This window comes from Papio anubis, chromosome 7 (genome assembly GCF_008728515.1).
Source record: "Papio anubis isolate 15944 chromosome 7, Panubis1.0, whole genome shotgun sequence".
In the NCBI taxonomy this organism is placed as follows: Eukaryota; Metazoa; Chordata; class Mammalia; order Primates; family Cercopithecidae; genus Papio; species Papio anubis.
Genome location: NC_044982.1, coordinates 85,134,721 through 85,149,441, shown reverse-complemented (window position 1 = coordinate 85,149,441; position 14,721 = coordinate 85,134,721). Strand labels below are relative to the sequence as shown.

At 44.8% G+C, this 14,721-nt stretch overlaps 1 protein-coding gene across 1 annotated transcript in view; it reads left to right on the top strand.

The window, feature by feature from the left end:
- RPGRIP1 (RPGR interacting protein 1) overlaps positions 1-14,562 on the top strand; it is a 39,952-nt gene extending 25,390 nt beyond the window's left edge. The window contains 5 exon segments of the mRNA XM_031668262.1: positions 2,376-2,568; positions 5,039-5,123; positions 9,331-9,389; positions 9,392-9,460; positions 14,365-14,562. Of these exon segments, the coding sequence (XP_031524122.1) occupies positions 2,376-2,568; positions 5,039-5,123; positions 9,331-9,389; positions 9,392-9,460; positions 14,365-14,477 (519 nt within the window). The 3' untranslated portion in view covers positions 14,478-14,562.
- The last annotated feature ends 159 nt before the right edge of the window (positions 14,563-14,721 follow it).

The following is a 14,721-nucleotide window of genomic DNA, read 5'->3' as shown; positions in this document are numbered from 1 at the left end:
TTCCTAAAGTGCCGGTATTGCAGGTGTGGAGCTACTGGCGCCTCTACCAAATATCTCTACTTTAAAGAAGACCCCAGATGATTCTGGATGCAGAATCATTGAGAGATCTTTTGCCTGCTGGAATTTCTAGGGCAGCTACAAGAGCTCCAGAATTTTAGCTTTCTAAAAAAAAAGAAGAAAAAGACAGGGTAAGAGCAGGTCTGTGCGCATCGGCTAGCCAATACAGGAGGGGTCACTCCACAGATGCCGGGGTGAGAGCTACTGCTGGTGGGAACCATCCTGATTGATTCATTACTGGTGTCACGATGTTGACTTGCCTGCCATTAACTGTGGAAGGAGGAGACTCTGTTGGCCTTTGGTGCACTTCTGGAACCTCCTTCCTGGTATCCCTGGATGCCATGCCAGGGGTGTCCCAAAAGAGAATAGGGTGATGGCAGCGACCTTAGCGGGATTGGAAAATATTGGAGTCCCCAGGGAGGGCAGGGAGGTCTGGTGGCCTCCCTCAGTGGCACACATGCACTTAGTGGGCTCCTTCCAAAGCCCCAAGCAGCTCTCACAGTGGGCTGAAGCAGCTACCGAATCTCCAGCATCAGTCAGGAGGTCTTTGAGGTACCAAACTTCAGGAAGGCCTAGATTGGTATTCTTTTTTTTTTTTTCTTTGTCTTTTTGAGACGCAGGTTCGTCTCAGTCACTCAGGCTGGAGTGCAGCGCCCAATCTTGGCTGGTCACACAAGTTCTGCTCCTGGTTTCACGCCATTCTTCCTGCCTCAGCCTCCCAGTAGCTGGGACTAGCAGGCGCCCACCACCACTGCTAATTTTTTTTGTATTTTAGTACAGGCAGGGTTTCACTGTATATAGGTAACGATGGTCTTAATCTTCTGACCTCAGATTGCTTCTCCACAGCCTCCCAAAAGTGCTGCCAATTACAGGCGCGGAGCCACCACCGCCTAGATTGGTTTCTCATTAAGAAAGTTGTGAGCCGGGCCGGTGGCTCGCTCGTAATCCCAGCACTTTGGGAGCCAGACGCATGGATCAAGGTCAGAGATCGAGACTGGTCCTTGGCTAACACGGTGAAACCCTCGCCTCTACTAAAAAATACAAAAAAAAACAAAAACTAAATAGCCAGGTGGCTCTGTGGTCCCAGCCACTCCTCGAGGCTGAGGCAGGAGGAATGGCGTAAACCCGAGGCTGGAGCTTTGCAGTGAGCTGAGATCCGGCCATTGCACTCCAGCCTGGGCGACAGGAGGACTCAGTCTCAAAAAAAAAAAAAAAAAAAAAGAAAGTTGTAGCCAGCTGCAGTGGCTCTTCATGCCTCTAATCTCAGCCACTTTGGAGGCCGAGAGGTGGACAGACGTTTGAGTCCAGGAGTTCTAGACCATCTTGGGCAACATAGCAAGACCATATCTCTATTTTTTGACGGAGTCTCGGGCTTGTCGCCTAGGCTGGGAGTGCAGTGGCCGGACGCTCACTGCAAGCCCTCAAGCCCCGGTTCACCATTCTCCTGCCTCAGCCTCCCTCGAAAATCTGGGACTACAGGCTTCACACCGCCTGGCTAGTTTTGTATTTTAGTAGAGACGGGTTTGTTAGCTCAGGATGGTCTCGATCTCCTGACCTCGCAATCCGCCCGTCTCGGCCTCCCAAAGTGCTGGGATTACAGGCTTCAGCCACCGTGCCCGGCCGACCGTATCTTTATTAAAAAAATGAAAATAATTGTCCCCATGTGGTGGTGTACCTGTGGTCCTAGCTGCTTGGGTGACTAAGGTGGGAAGACTGCTTGAGCTCGGGGTGTCAAAGCTGCAGTGAGCCGTGATCACACCACTGCCCTCCAGCCTGGGCAACAAAGCAAAACTCTATCTAAAAAAAAAAAAAGAAGAAGAAGAAGAAGAAAAAAAAAGTTGAAAAATAGCTATCTGTTTAGAAATGTATTATTTGTATATAATCATTGGGTACAAGTGCAATGTTGCTGCATTGATATATTCCACTGTGGTGAAGCCTGGAGCAATGCACATTGTTCCTACCAGACAACCTCCCATTATCCACCCTCCCCACTCCTCCAAATCAGACATTTTACAAATTCTTTCTATATGTGGAGATGACTGAGAAAGACTGGCCTGCAGAAATGATCCACTGGACTGTGAGAGAGAAGAACTGGGTTCTCTTTATAAATTTCCTATCGATTAGCTATGGCAATTAAGTCAAGTTGTCTTTTGATGCCAGTTTTACCTATAAAAGGATTCTCAGGGAATAATATAGTAGATAGATTATGCCTATGGTTGATTTCTAGAGAGTACTGTACTGTGTTAATTGGATGGAGTATAAGCACTTGGAGCCTCACTAACCTTTAGGAACTAAATAAACTAAATTTTCCTTATCAGGATTCAGAGAAGATGTGCATTGAAATTGTCTCCCTGGCCTTCTACCCAGAGGCAGAAGTAATGTCTGATGAGAACATAAAACAGGTGTACGTGGAGTACAAATTCTACAACCTACCCTTGTCGGAGACAGAGACTCCAGTATCCCTAAGGAAGCCTAGGGCAGGAGAAGAAATCTACTTTCACTTTAGCAAGGGTGAGGCATCCTGTGTGGTTACTGGGGTGAGGAGGTCTGATGAACATTGAGACTGAGGGTCAGAATTACTCTGGATTTTTGTGGGGTGAATCCAACCATTTCATTTTATTATTTTATTTTTCAAAGTACTGTGTGCATATGGTTTAAAAACATCAAATGGGGCTAAACATTTTACATTTAGCAGTCCTTTATTCCACCTCTTCGCAAATCACTTCCCCTGTTTCCACCCTTCCTCAATCCACCGCTTTCCATACTTCAGTTATATTTATTTTTACTTTTTGAGATGGAGTCTCTCTCTGTTGCCCAGGCTAGAATACAGTGATGTGATCTTGGCTCACTGCCACCTCTGACTCCCAGGTTCAAGCGATTCACGTGCCTCAGTCTCCCAAGTAGCTGGGATTACAGGTGCACACCACTGTGCCTGGCTAGTTTTTTGTATTTTTAGTAGAGGCAGGGTTTCACCATTTTGACCAGGCTGGTCTCTAAACTCCTGACCTCAAGTGATCTGCCTGCCTTGGACTCCCGAAGTGCTGGGATTATAGGCATGAGCCACCAAGCCCATCCTATCTCAGCCATTTCTTCTGTTATTTACCTCCATCATACTTCTGAGTATTGATTTTTGTTCTCCCTCTTTTCCTTTTTTTTTTGAGATGGAGTCTGAACATGTTGCTCAGGCTGGTTTCAAACTCCTGGACTCAAACGATCCTCCTGCCTCAGCCTCCTGAGTAGCTGGAATTACAGGCATGAGCCACCATACCTGGCTTCTGAGTAACATTTCTTTTTTTTTTTTTTTTTTTGAGACGGAGTCTCGCTCTGTCGCCCAGGCTGGAGTGCAGTGGCGCGATCTTGGCTCACTGCAAGCTCCGCTTCTCGGGTTCACGCCATTCTCCTGCCTCAGCCTCCTGAGTAGCTGGGACTACAGGCACCCGCCACCGTGCCCGGCTAATTTTTTGTATTTTTAGTAGAGACGGGGTTTCACCGTGGTCTTGATCTCCTGACCTTGTGATCCGCCCGCCTCGGCCTCCCAAAGTGCTGGGATTACAGGCGTGAGCCACCGCGCCCGGCTCTGAGTAACATTTCTATTGCAATTTCCTGATTCACTGGCTTTAGACTTCCTATCTTGGACCTTAAAAGTTAGCTCTTTTGCACTACACTCATGTCCCTTCCTTCCCATATAATTGTATCATAATTTTCATTTAAATCAATTTAAATTGGTTCTGTTATTACGGATATGTAAATACTAAGTCTTGTAGAACCAAGTAGTATGCAATGATTGTATTTCTTTTCACGCATTTTTTGAGGCAATTTTTCATTTGCCTGATTTTCATTATACATATTGTAATTATTTTCCTGTCCTCCAACAGCTTTCCCTGCAAATTTTTTCTTTTTTTTTTTTTTTTTTTTTTTGAGACAGAGTCTCTTTCCCCTGTCGCCTAGGCTGGGCGCAGTGGCCGGATCCCAGCTCACTGCAAGCTCCGCCTCCGGTTCACGCCATTCTCCTGCTCCTTCAGCCTCCCGAAAGAAGCTAGACTACAGGCCCCACCTCAGCTCGCTAGTTTTAGTATTTTTAGTAGAGATCGTTTCACTGTGTTAGCCAGGATGGCTGGATCTCCTGACTCATGATCCGCCTCCGCCTCGGCCTCCCAAAGTGCTGGGATTACAGGCTTGAGCCACCGCGCCCGGCCCCAAATTTTCAAATAAACCTGTCACATTATCTACTCATCCGTTTTTTCCCTGAAGACCTCTCTCTATCCTCTTGTTCTGCTCTAGCCCACTGTTCCGTTATCACTGCTGCTCATGGAGAATATGATCAAATTCTCTCCTATACCAGATTTACTATCTCCTGGTCATCCTCTGATTTATTTTCTTATTTTAATGGATCATATTTTCAGTAGTTTTTAAAGAAAGAGCATATCATAAGTGAAAATTTGAGAAAGTCATACATGAAATCTTTTTTTCCTACCCTCATATTTGATTCAAGTGTGGAAATCTTTTTCATTCAGAATTTCAAAGGAGCCTGGGTGCAGTGGCTCATGCCTGTAATCCCAGCACTTTGGGAAGCCAAGGCAGGCAGATTACTTGAGGTCAGGAGTTGGAGACCAGCCTAGCCAACATGATGAAACCCTATCTGTACTGAAAATACAAAAATTAGCTGGGCGTGGTGGGGTGCACCTGTAATCCCAACTACTTGGGAGGCTGAGGCAGGAGAATCACTTGAACTTGGGAGGTGGAGATTGCAGTGAACCAAGATCACGCCACTGCACTCCAGCCTGACACAGTAAGAATCTGTCACACACACACACACACACACACACATGATTTTCAAAGCAGTTGGTCCATGTTATTCTAGATCCAGGCAAGGAGTCTAATCTTTTCATGAAAACTACCATGAATATCACTTATGAAAGTCTTGAGGCTCACACTGCAATAGTATATGATTCTTTGCTTTTTTCTCTGACCCTTAATACAGTAATAGACCTGGACCCACAGGAGCAGCAAGACCGAAGGCAGTTTCTGTTCGACATGCTGACTGGACAAGATCCTGATCAAGGACAGTAAGCATCTGCTTTCCACTTTGAAACAAAGGAGATATTGAGACAGAAATTCAAAAGTTTGAGTTTGATTTTGTGCTGATGCTGAATATTTTAATGACTTTTTTTGAGTTAATTTACTCTTAATGAATTTCCTATGTACTTGAGTATACTTTATGTTTGTGACCACCTAATCAAGTATGTAATCTTATAGGTTATTTATTTATTTATTTTTGAGACAGGGTCTCACTCTGTCGTCCAAGCTAGAGTGCAGTGGTGCGATCTTAGCTCACTGCAACCTCCGCCTCCTCAGACTCAAGGGATTCTTGTGCTTCTACCTCCCAAGTAGCTAGGGTTATAGGCATGTGCCACCATGCCCGGCTAATTTTTTGTGTTTGTATAGAGATAGGGGTTTGCCATATTGCCCATGGTCTGGTCTTGAACTCCTGAGTTAAAGTGATCTGCCCTCCTTGGCCTCCCAGAGTGCTGGGATTACAGGCGTGAGCCACTGTGCCCAGCCCATAATCTTATGTTCATTTCTCACCCATGCCAGCCTGATGGGCCCTTTTTTTGTAGCACAGTTTACCTGAATACTGACAATACCCAAATGGAATGAGCAAAAAGTGTTGACATTCTTTTTTTTTTTTTTTTTTTTTTGAGACGGAGTCTCGCTCTGTCGCCCGGGCTGGAGTGCAGTGGCCGGATCTCAGCTCACTGCAAGCTCCGCCTCCCGGGTTCACGCCATTCTCCGGCCTCAGCCTCCCGAGTAGCTGGGACTACAGACGCCCGCCACCTCGCCCGGCTAGTTTTTTGTATTTCTTAATAGAGACGGGGTTTCACCATGTTAGCCAGGATGGTCTCGATCTCCTGACCTCGTGATCCGCCCGTCTCGGCCTCCCAAAGTGCTGGGATTACAGGCTTGAGCCACCGCGCCCGGCGACATTCTTTTTTTTTTTTTTTTTTCCCTTGAGATGGAGTCTCGCTCTGTTGCCCAGGCTGGAGTGCAGTGATGCAATCTTGGCTCACTGCAACCTCCGCCTCCTGGGTTCAAGTGATTCTCCTGCCTCAGCCTTCCAAGTAGCTGGGATTACAGTTGTGTGCCACCATGCCTGGCTAATTTTTGTTCTTTTAGTAGAGACAGGGTTTTGCCACGTTGGCCAGGCTGGTCTTGAACTCCCAACCTCAGGTGATCCTTCTGCCTCAGCCTCCCAAAGTGTTGGGATTACAGGTGTGAGCAACCACGCCTGGCCAACAGGAATTTTGGATATTGACATAACTAAGTAAATTGTAGATCTCCTTTAAAGTTTTAGGAAAGCCGGTTGTCCTTATTATTCCAATAATCTGAAGAAGGCCTCCTTTTAGAGTTTCCAGATAAAATGTGGGACATACTTATCCTAAAAAAAATTATTTGGTCGGGTGCGGTGGCTCACATCGCAGCACTTTGGGAGGCCAAGGCGGGCGGATCACTTGAGGCCAGGAGTTCGAGACCAGCCTGGCCAACATGGTGAAACCCTGTCTCTACTGAAAAAACAAAAAAAATCAGCTGGGCTTGGTGGCACATGCTGGTAATTCTAGCTACTCAGGAGGCTGAGGCATAAGAATCATTTGAATCTGGGAGGCAGAGGTTGCAGTGAGCTAAGATCGTGCCACTGCACTCCAACCTGGGTGACAAAGCAAGACTCTGCCTCTAAAAAAAAAAGTTATGGCCGGGCGCGGTGGCTCAAGCCTGTAATCCCAGCACTTTGGGAGGCCCAGGCGGGCGGATCACGAGGTCAGGAGATCGAGACCATCCTGGCTAACATGGTGAAACCCCGTCTCTACTAAAAAATACAAAAAAACTTGCTGGGCGAGGTGGCGGGCGCCTGTAGTCCCAGTTACTCGGGAGGCTGAGGCAGGAGAATGGTGTAAACCCGGGAGGCAGAGCTTGCAGTGAGCTGAGATCCGGCCACTGCACTCCAGCCTGGGTGACAGAGCGAGACTCTGTCTCAAAAAAAAAAAAAAAGTTATTTGTTGTTTAGCTGAAATTCAAATTTAAATAGGCATATGGTTTTTGTTTTTGAAATCTGGCATGCATACTGCCTCTACATGTGTGTGCATAAGAAATAATGTGGAGCTGGTATTTTATCTTATTTTTAAATATTTTGTTTGTTTGTTTTAGAGACAGGATCTCACCATGTTGCCCAGGCTGGTCTTTCAGGTCCTGGGCTGATGCAGTCCTCCTGCCCTGCCTCCCAAAGTGCTGGGATTACAGACGCGAGCCACTGTGCCCGACCCAGTGTTTTAAGCACTTTTTGAAAGGCCCAATACATTTGTTTAATCTACTTTTACTTTGTCTTTGGTTGGTCACAGAAAGAACTGAAAAAGGAGCCAGGTGAAATAACAGTGAATCCGAGTTCAGTATCACTGTGGGCCTAAACAGATATAAGCTTACAGAGAACTTTTGGAAATGGAAAGTGATTTGGTCCTTTCCTTTCTGTGCTAATGTTAAATTTAGCTTTTGCTTTTTTTTGGTCCCAGCATTTCCAGAACTCTCTCTTCCTTTATTCCCTGACAGTGATAATCATTTTCTACTCAATTTTAGATTCGATTGATATTACCTGCGGCTTTCTTTTTGCCAGTATGGTCTAGCAGACAGAACAGGTTTTGTAATCCCACCAACCTTGTTTTTATTCCAGACTCTTAGACTTACTAGCTCTTTGATCTTTTTGACATTACTTAATTTGCAGGCTCTTGTGAGAATAAAATTGAGATAATATAGTTTACATAAAGCACTTGGTATTGTGCCTGGCACATCAGAATGCTAGTTATCAATCCTTTCCTATGAAAATTGGGATGAGGGAGTCAGCATTATCCCTTTGCATTGTTGAAGTTCTCAATAATGGCATAGAAACATAGTTACAAATGAATATTGCCTAATGGGCTGAGAATAGATCCCTTTAAAGTAATTCCTTTGTTTCAGTTTAATCATATTTAGCTGTGCTTTTTAAGAGCTTGAGTTTTTAGTGCTATTCCTGGCACTCTGTATTAGCTACTGATATTTGCTTTCAAAAATTAATAAAAATATGAAAAGTCAAGAATAGGCAAATCCAGAGGGATAGAAAGTAGATTAGTGATTCCCAGGAGCTAGGGAAGGAGAATGGGGAGTGACTGCTTAATCAGTACAGGGTTTCTTTTCTTTTCTTTTTTTTTTTTTTGAGACGGAGTCTCGCTCTGTTTCAGGCTGGAGTGCAGTGGCCTGGATCTCAGCTCTCACTGTGGCTCCTCCTGGCTCACGCCATTCTGCTCAGCCTCCCCGAGTATTGGGACTACAGGCTCTCGGCCACCTCAGCCTCTCCTGCCAGTTTTTGTATTCTTTTAGTAGAGACGGGTTTCACTGTGGTTAACCCAAAGGCTGGTCTCAAACTCCTGACCTGGTGGATCCACCCGCCTCGGCCTCACAAAGTGCTGGGATTACAGGCTTAAGCCACCAAGCAATACCTCGGGCCTGGCTTTTCCTCTCTTTATATTCTTTTTTTTTTTTTTTTTAGGATTTAGTCTCACTGTGGGTCTCCTAGGTTGGAGGTAGTGGGATGGGGAGTCTCGCTCACACGTAGCTCCTCACCGGTTCACGCCATTCTCCTGCCCTTCAGCCTCCTGCGGTAGCTGGGACTACAGGCGCCCGCCATCATGCCTCGCTAGTTTCTTTTTAGCTTTAGTAGAGACGGGCTCTCACCATGTTAGCCAGGGATAGTCTCACTCCTGACCTTGTGATCCAATCACCGGCCTCCCAAAGTGCTGGGACATAGGCTGAGCCACCGCTAAGACATTTTTTCTTTTAAAGATAGGTCTTGCTCTGTCACCCAGGCTGGAAGTGCAGTGGTACACTGCCATGCTCACTGCATCCCTCAACCTCCCAGCTCCAAGGATCTCTCACCCAGCCTCCAAGTAGCTGGGACTATAGGTGCCACCATGCCCTAATTTTACTTTTTATTTCGGGAGAGACAGGTGTCCCTATGTTACCCAGGCTGGTCTTGAACTCATGGGCACATCCCATGATGTTCCCTCTTCTAAAAGGACTGTTACTGCTTAACTTATACCAATTCCTGACTTTTTTGCTTATTGTCATTTTGTAAAATGGAGGCAAGGGAAAAGTGATTCAGAGAAGACGTTGTATTGTTTATGATTAATTCTATCCTTATTTTTTAAGCATTAAGAGTATCAAATTAGTGCTGAAATTAAAACGTAATTTTAGTTTAAAGTTTACAGTGGTAAGTGATCCTCTGGATGAAGAAAAGAAAGAATGTGAAGAAGTAGATATGCGTATCTTAAACTGTGGCAGATCCTGGAGTCAGGAAGAGATATTCTAGAGCAAGAGCCAGACAGTGAGGGTTTTTCTAGTTCTAATTATTTCTAAGGAAATCATCCTAATAGTGAATATATTTTATCTTCAATACATAATTATCACTATGAAGTTGACGAGACACAAACTGGATTGAAATCTTATCGCTACAACTGTATTTATTTCTGGATCCAGCATTAAAGTAGTCAGTTGTGTATTTTAACCCCCATATACCAGATTACAACTAGAATTGATTTTGAATCTACAGTGTTTGAAAAGGGGATTTTTAAAAAGATATTTTCATTTCAAATTTATACATCAGAATTTTGGACCTCTCTTGAGCATGTTTGTATAGGCAGCTGATACCTGGCCTGTGTTATCATGTGTCCAGTCTTTTTTTTTCCGAGATGCATGTGCCACTCTGCCCAGGCTGGAGTGCAATGGTGAGACCAGCCACTGCACCTCCCAGTTCCAAGCCATTCTCCCGCCTCAGCTTCCCTGTGTAGCTGGGATTACAGGCTGCAGCTCATGCCTGGCTAATTTTGTATTTTAGAGAATCTTGTCACCATGTTGGCCAGACTGGTCTCAACTCTGGACTCTCAAGTGATCGCTCTGCCTTGGCCTCCCAAAGTGCTGGGATTGGCATGCGTGAGCCACTGCACCTGCCCATCTTGTCTTTCAGACGGAGTCTCTGCCCTGTCAGCCCCAGGCTGGAGTGCCATGGCGTGATCTCGCTCACACTGCAAGTCTCCTGGGTTCACGCCATTCTCCTGCCTCTGCCTCCCAAGTAGCTGGGACTACAGGCCCCACCACCACCACCTCCTCTCGCTACTTTGTATTTTCGTAGAGGATGGGGTTTCACCATGTTAGCTTGTGACAGTCTCTGCATCTCCTGACCTTGTGATCTGCCCACCTCAAGGCCCCAAAGTGTTGGGGATTTGTATGGAGCTACCATGCACGCCCCATCTTTGTTCCCAGAGATACCAACCTCTTTCCCTCTACATTCACTGGTCACAGTCTTATCCATCTTGCCTGTGAATTGACTGCTCTCCCATTGTGTAATCAATCTTTCTTTCTTTCTCTTTTTAGACAGAGTCTTTATTCCCCTGCTGCCCAGGCTGGAGTGCAGTGGTGCTGACCTTGGCTCCTCACTGCAACCTCCACCTCCCAAGTTAAAGGATTCTCTTGCCTCACCTCCCAAGTGAAGCTTGGACTACAGGCACCTGCCACCAGGCCAGCCACTCTTCATTTTAGTGGTGAGATGGGGTTTCACCATGCTGCCCAGGCTGGTCTCTTGAACTCTTGAACTCAAGCAATCCACCCTCCTTGGCCTCCCAAAGTGTTGGCATTACAGGCATAAACCACTGCGCCCGACCCCCTTACTATAATTACTATACTTTCTTTCTTTCTTTTTTTTTTTTTTGAGATGGAGTCTTGCTGTTGTTGCCCAGGCTGGAGTGCAATGGACCGATCTCAGCTCACCACAACCTCTGCCTCCTGGGTTCAAGCGATTCTCCTGCCTCAGCCTCCCTAGTAACTGGGATTACAGGCATGTGCCACCACGCCTGGCTAATTTTGTATTTTTAGTAGAGACGGGGTTTCTTCATGTTTGTCAGGCTGGTCTTGAACTCCCAACCTCAGGCGATTTGCCCCCCTCAGCTTCCCAAAGTGCTGGGGTTACAGGCATGAGCCACTGCGCCAGGCCATATAATTTCTAAACTGGTCTTCCTGCCACTGGTTTCTTCTACCCCATTTCCATCTACTATAGTAAATGTTTCTACATAATAAATTTGATCACTGCCTTCTTCTTAAATCCTTTTACAGTTTGCTATAGATCAGCATGTTTTAAAAACATTTGTATTTGAATTCCTTTAGTTGGGACTGCGCTGTCCAGTCTTCACTGCTCCCATTACCTTACATACCTGGGATGTCACCTGTCTTATCTGCTAGGACCTTTAGACACTTAAGATTATCCACTAGACCAATGTTTTTCAAACTTTCAGTCACACCCCATTAGTGGATGTGAAATTGAATTAGTAAATCACAACAGAAATTTGAAAAATGCAAACCGAAACTGTGGGAAAGAAAACAGGAATTAAAGGCCGGGTGCAGTGGCTCATGCCTGTAATCCCAGTACTTTGGGAGGCTGAGACAGGTGGATCACCTGAGGTCTGGAGTTCGAGACCAACCTGGCCAATATGGTGAAAACCCATCTCTACTAAAAATGCAACGCCTATAATCCCAGCTACTCGGGAGGCTGAGGCAGGAGAATCGCTTGAACCTGGGAGGCGGAGGTTGCAGTGAGCTGAGATCATCACCGTACTCCAACCTGAGTGACAGAACAAGACTCTATCCCCAAAAAAGAAAAGAAAAGAAAACAGGAATTAAGAGTACATTGCACATATTGTTTTGTGAAACTTGTTTTATGTAATGTTTAATGAATCATGATATAAAATTATTCTTTTGCTGATCATTATAAACATTTTTTGAGGAATACTCCTTCTCAGACCCTAAGGGTTATGAAGTTCAAATGTTAGATAAGATTCTTCATTATATTTCCCTAATATCTTTCCAGCTGTGATCCTGATCAAGTTATTTACCCTTTTTCCTCACCTATAAAATGGGAATAACAGCAATCTCTATCTCATAGAGTTGTGAAGATTAAGGAAGCACTTAAATAAAGGATTAAGATTAAGAAAAGGGCTTAGGGTAGTGCCTGGCATAAGGCAAGTAACATATCTTTGTGGGCTATTTTCCGACTTACTCCTATCCCCATTCCTAAAGATGCTATGTTCTTCCTGACCTCCACGCCATTTGTATGTGCTTAGGGAAAATCCCCCTAAGACTTTTCTAGTGACCTCAGAATCCTAAAAGTCAGTGAATGCTTCTCTCTTTTTTTTTTAATAATTAGTAGAGAAACTTAGTCATTTCCTCATTATGGCCTCCCTTTCATTCAGGCTTTAAACATGTTGGTCTGCTTTTAAAAGCAAAACTCTTGCTTTCTATCCCTATAGCTACCTTCTCCCCTATCACTTCAAAAGTCAGCTTCTTGAAATACTTGATCAGTCCGCAATAGTCTGTATTTTTGAAAACTGTTTTTAAATTTTTTTGAGACGGAATTTCACTCTTGTTGCCTAAGCTGGAGTGCAATGGCATGATCTCTGCTCATGGCAATCTCTGCCTCCCAGGTTCAAGCAATTCTCCTGCCTCAGTCTCCCGAGTAGCTGGGATTACAGGCATGCGCCACTATACCTGGCTAATTTTGTTTTGAGACAGAGTTTTGCTCTGTTGCGCAGGCTGGAGTGCAATGGAACGATCTCAGCTCACTGCAAACTCCGCTTCCTGGGTTCAAGTGATTCTCCTGCCTCAGCCTCCCAAGTAGCTGGAATTACAGGCATGCACCACCACGCCTAGCTAATTTTGTATTTTTAGTAGAGACGGGGTTTCTCCATGTTGGTCAGGTTGGTCTCGAACTCCTGACCTCAGGTGATCCACCTGCCTCGGCCTCCCAAAGTGCTGGGATTACAGGTGTGAGCCACTGTGCCCAACCCTGTCTGTATTTTTCTACTTGCTGCATCTCCATTCCACTTTACTCCATGTTTTTACCAGTTTTCCTAATTGACAAATCCAACTGGTTTTATTACTCATCCTGACTTTTTTCTTTTTTTGAGAGTCTCACTGTCATCCAGGCTGGGGTGCAGTGGTGCAATCTTGGCTCACTGCAATCTCCGCCTCCCGGGCTCAAGCAATTCTCCCTGCCTCAGCCTCCCGAGTAGCTGGGATTACAGGCACGTGCCACCACATCCAGCTAATTTTTGCATTTTTTAATAGAAATGGGGTTTTCCCATGTTGTCCAGGCTGCTCTTGAACTCCTGACCTCAGGTGATTTCCCTGCCTCAGTCTCCCGAAGGGCTGGGATTACAGGTGTGAGCCACCGCTCCCAGTTGAACATTTTGACTGCTTATCATTCTCTAGGTGTTCTGTTTCTTTTGGAGGTTTCTTTCTTGTCTATTCTTAAAATTTTGGAGTCTGTTGAATCCTTGGTTTTTTTTTCTCCACATATGCCCTCTTCCTGATTACATGAACTCTTGAGTTTTACAGTCTAGAAATCATCTCAAATATAGGTTTCTAGACCAGATTCTAAATACAATCTAGACTTAGAGCAGACTCATAGATATCACCACTTGTATCTCATATGTCACCTTGGTACCTCAAACTCCCTTGATTACAACTTTGTACCTTGTGTTCCCTCTTACCCACCATCTTGTTATGCAATTTAGAATGGCCATCCTTGATTCCAAGCCATTCCTCATTCTAATCACAAAAATTGTTCACACTTCTTAACATTTTGAATCTGTCCCCACCTCTCCACTCCATTGTACTTCAGACCTTCATTCATTACTCTCCTCTTCCCGAATTACTGCAATATCCTAACTACTCTCTCCGGTTTAACTTGCGTCCTCCTTGAGTGCATTATCCAAATAAGAGTTATGTTCCAAGATCCCACGTAAGAACAATCACTTACATCTTTAGTTGAAACCACATACCTTGTAAGACAAACAAGGCTGTTTATAACGTGGCCTATGCAGGCTCATTCCTGCCACTCCTTGCAGTTTGCCAAACTCATATTATTCTCATCTTGATACATTAAGCATCTTTTACTTTCTAAAGACTTAGCTCACGAATTATCTCCAGAAATCCTTTTCCAGTTTGTCCATTCTGGTGCAGGTGCCTCTTTATGTGTTTCCAAAGCAACTTGTGCTTTCATTTATTATATAGCACCTACATACTGTATCGCAATGACCTCGTTTTCCTTTCTCCTTCACTAGACTGAGTCCTCGCATGAAATGGGCTAGTAAATTCATTCAGTGTCCCCAGTACTTAACCCGACAAATACCAGGTATCAAAGTGTTTTAACTGAGTGATGCTTTTTCCCTTTCCCAACAGTTGTTAGCCCTGAAGATCTGGCTACCCCAATAGGAAGGCTGAAGGTTTCCCTCCAAGCAGCTGCTGTCCTCCATGCTATTTACAAGGAGATGACTGAAGATTTGTTTTCATGAAGGAACAAGTGCTATTCCAATCTAAAAGTCTCTGAGGGAACCACACTAAAAAGTCTCTTATAAAGTTAACTTGCTGTAACATGAATTTGGTTTACTGTGATGTCTAGTGTCTCTCAATCTAATGATGAAAGTTTAGAATGATGAAAGTTTCATTTGTAACACTAGCTAGATAAAAGCATTTTTCTCCAATGCCTTAGCACTTTACCAGGCAGGAAGCAGGTGTGCTTTCAGGAACTGAAAACCG